We start from the raw sequence: 3,859 nt of genomic DNA, 5'->3' as shown, positions 1-3,859 counted from the left end.
TATAAATATACTATATTATTATCAGCTTTGCGTTGTATTAGCTGAAAATACATGTACTTTTAAGATTTATCACATGTAGAAATCAAATAGTTAAAATGTACAGCACACCACAGCTGTATCATTATCTGAAAGTCGTTTAATTTAGGCACACAAGAAACCTTACGTTTGCAAAGGTGACGATCTCTTTGGCCACTTTTCGAGGAATCTGCTGTATGGATCTAACAAGGTTCTCTGGATCAGCAGCCGCCACTAACGCCACAGACTGGAATCCAGCATTGTACAACTGCTTAAATCTACCCTGTACAAAGTCAGAAATACTTTGTATTGAATATCTTATTTTGAAATGCTTCAGATCAAAAAATTCACATAGATTAAGTAATAGTTTAATGACATAAGGTAAATTCATGTAATGGAACTTTGAATCATCAAAATATTTATCATATTATAGAACCTGTAAACATTTATTTTACAACTGTAATGTGTATAATTTTATGTCAATCAATTCATAATTTTTCTTACAGATGTCGTCATCTGTATTATGACTCTTAAAGGATTCATAACATTTGATCTTTATAAAGAATATTTGTGATGGTTAATAAAAGTACATACAGTAAAACTTGTCCTTGATAGCATTTTATCAAATGATTGTGCTGCATAGACTTTGAGTAAACATAATTTACAACACCTTGATTTTAATAGGCAAGATTTCAAAAAATAAAACACCCTGTTTAAACAAATTTCACTGTATGAAATGAAGTACCAGTTTGACGCCAGGTATTTCCATGAGTGGCAAGAGTTCTGCGGAAACACAATAAGCCAGATGCTTGACAAAGGTTCCCAGGAGTTCTTGATAAGCCCAGAATTCCTCTAACTCCTGAAAGGATTACAGACAATTTGTCAATGTACAAAAAAGCATTAAGTACTACATGTACACTACACATAAAGAAATAAGGTAACCAACTTATACATGTATTTACAAAATTATCTAAAACTATCAAAAAAGAATTTTGTAAACTTTTTTACTTAGCTGCAGAAGGAAATAGTAACAGTTGGATTTTTAACTGAAGAATCATGAATAAATGATGTTGCAAAAAAGTTGATAAAAAAGATAATTAAACATATATGTGCTACTTTTTAGACGCAAATACTATACAAAATTTTTAAAATAATACTGGACTTTGGGTAGAAATTCTCTACACTGATCTTTAAAAAAAATTCTCAGAAATCTCTACAAAAATATCGATGAAAAATCAATGTGATGGGTTCAAATCAATTGTGCCACTGCATGCATTGTTATACCTGTAATTAATCATTTCAAGAAACTTTTGCAGCTTTAACAAATTTTTTTGGTTAGACAAAGAAAAATTAAGTTAGCTAAGGGCAAGTGATGTGTAATATGAATCAACAAATCTCATCCTGACGATAAATTGTAACATATTATGACTAAAGGACTTTTCCCATTTTATTGAATAATTACTTTTTGTATCTGAAAAATTAATTATACATGTAATCAACTTTTGATTCATAATTTTTTTTCTAATCCAAATAATTTCTTCACAAAAGAATACATCTTTACGTTTACATTTCACTGCACAATGTCACAATAAAGTGTCACATTGAATAATTTTTTTTAAAAAAACCCAACTTTGAAAAATTTTGTAACCTAATATCCGCACTAAAAACTAGGTCATTCAGGTAGGCTACACCCAACAAACATGGCTGACAGTAGCTTAGAAAAATATTCCCTTGGCTCTCCTCTAACACCCATTGTAATGTGTGAAACCCATGAACTACCTATTGATATGGTATGTGAGGACTGTGATGTATTTATTTGTGCCAAGTGTGCCAAAACAGATCATAGGGATCATGATTGGAATACTTTAACAACGGCAGCCAGCCAGAGGAGAAGAAGTCTGCCTATATTTTTTAAAGAGATAAAGGAAGAGGATCTGCCTGGGATTGATGAGAACTTAGAGAAGATTCCACAACAGATGACAGAAAATAAAGAACTGTGTGATGCTGAAATTAAAAGGCTTCAGAAGCATGTTGATGAAATAATAGCCAGGCTGATGGAAGTCAAAAAACGTCATGAACAAACATTAAGAAACAATTTAGTTCAAAATAATGATCAGCTGAACCATGTGAAATCTGAGCTAGAGAAGAAGAAAAAAGGAATTGTTGATACAGTGAAGTTCATGGAGCAGAACATCAGCACAATGTCAGATTACAGCTTGATTGATAATCACAGAGAACTGACAAATATGCTGTCTGAATTGGAGGTTCATACCACAAACTGTGAAAAATCATTGAGATTCACAAGAGGTGAAATTAATGATGACTTAGTCGAGTCTTTGGTTGGAAAAACTTTACATTTAGATCTTATTGCTGTGACTCAGACAAATTCATTCCAGTATGGAGATGCATCAATATTTGTTTTGGAAGCATTCAGTGAAGTCCAATATTACATTAAAGACACTTTATCACATTATATAGAAAAAGTTGACAATAACGGTGCAATAACACATAGATTTAAAATTCATCCATATGACATGTGTGTGACTGATAACGGTGATGTTTATTTAACTGGTTATGATAATTCCATCAGCTGTCTCTCACCATCAGGATCTGTCTCTACAGTAATCAGTACAGATCCACTTGCACCAAGAGGAATTTGTCAGTCAGTGGACAATGGACTACTGGTTACCTTGAAAGACCTACAGTCAGATTATTTTAAATTAGAGACACATAGCAGACGTCTGGTCATACACATATCAGTGACAGGTGATATCATCCATGAGTATGAGTACCAGGAAAACGGTCAGACCAGACTGTTTACATTGCCAATTAGAGTAACACAGAACATTAACAGTGATATCTGTGTTGTGAATCTTACAAGTGAAGATACAGGTGAAGTAGTGATAATGTCTCCCTCTGGTCGTATGAAGTCTGTCTACCGTGGACAAAACCTGACTGGAAACTTTGATCCATTTGATGTAGTATGTGACTCATTCTGTAACATCATTGTTACAGACCCATTTAACAAACAGATCCATCTGCTGAGTCCTGAGGGGGAGTTCCTGAAGTTCTTACTGGCAGACGATGAAGTGAACCATCCATATTCACTGTCCCTATACAAGTCTACACTGTGGGTAGGATACAAGGAAGGACTTGTAAAAGTGAATAGATATTCCGTGTAACAAAGTGTATAGATACTCAGTGTAACAGAGTGTATAGATACTCAGTGTAACAAAGTGGAAAGATACTCAGTGTAACAAAGTGTATAGATACTCCGTGTAACATTTAACATAGATCAATATTTACTGAAATAATTCATATCAGATTTGATTTATTTCATCAGAAATTATCAATAGAATGTAGATTCACCGTGCATAACCCCACATATGGGGGCGCGGAATGGTGCCATCCAGGGGTGCGGATTTCGAAGCGGAATTTGCAATGTTGACCTGATTAGCTTTCCTACAGTGATTGAGATGAAAATAATCCTAAATTTACCTACGGCGGAACACAGTGATATCACAGCTTACTGTTACTCGTTTCCTAGCTCGGGACTCGTCCTAGAAATACATGAACACTTCTGCAATATCTGGCAAGAGCATGCGGTAACGCAAATTTGACCGTTTCTTTGTGAAAATTGGTGCCTTATATATCACTCAACATCCTTTGACTTATGTGAGGGACTTCTAAATATGATTTTCCTCCAGACACTCTTAATTTTCGGAGAATTCCGCCTCAAATAAAGGGGACAGACTTCAATTTAAGTGTGTGGCACTCGGGGGTAAAGATTTTAATGGAGGCTGGGGGAGGAATAATTTTTAGTCATTGTATATCAATCGTAATT

General features: G+C 34.3%; 1 protein-coding gene across 1 annotated transcript; it reads left to right on the top strand.

Moving 5' to 3' along the window:
* The first annotated feature begins 1,715 nt into the window (after nucleotides 1–1,715).
* Nucleotides 1,716–3,197, top strand: LOC134234708 (uncharacterized). The gene has a single exon (XM_062716766.1). It carries the CDS (start codon nucleotides 1,716–1,718, stop codon nucleotides 3,195–3,197), a length of 1,482 nt encoding a protein of 493 aa, XP_062572750.1.
* The last annotated feature ends 662 nt before the right edge of the window (nucleotides 3,198–3,859 follow it).

Source organism: Saccostrea cucullata, unplaced genomic scaffold (genome assembly GCF_032062105.1).
Source record: "Saccostrea cucullata isolate Sc308-1 unplaced genomic scaffold, CSIRO_AGI_Scuc_v1 ctg1849, whole genome shotgun sequence".
Classification (NCBI taxonomy): Eukaryota; Metazoa; Mollusca; class Bivalvia; order Ostreida; family Ostreidae; genus Saccostrea; species Saccostrea cuccullata.
This window is presented reverse-complemented; position numbering and strand designations above follow the sequence as displayed.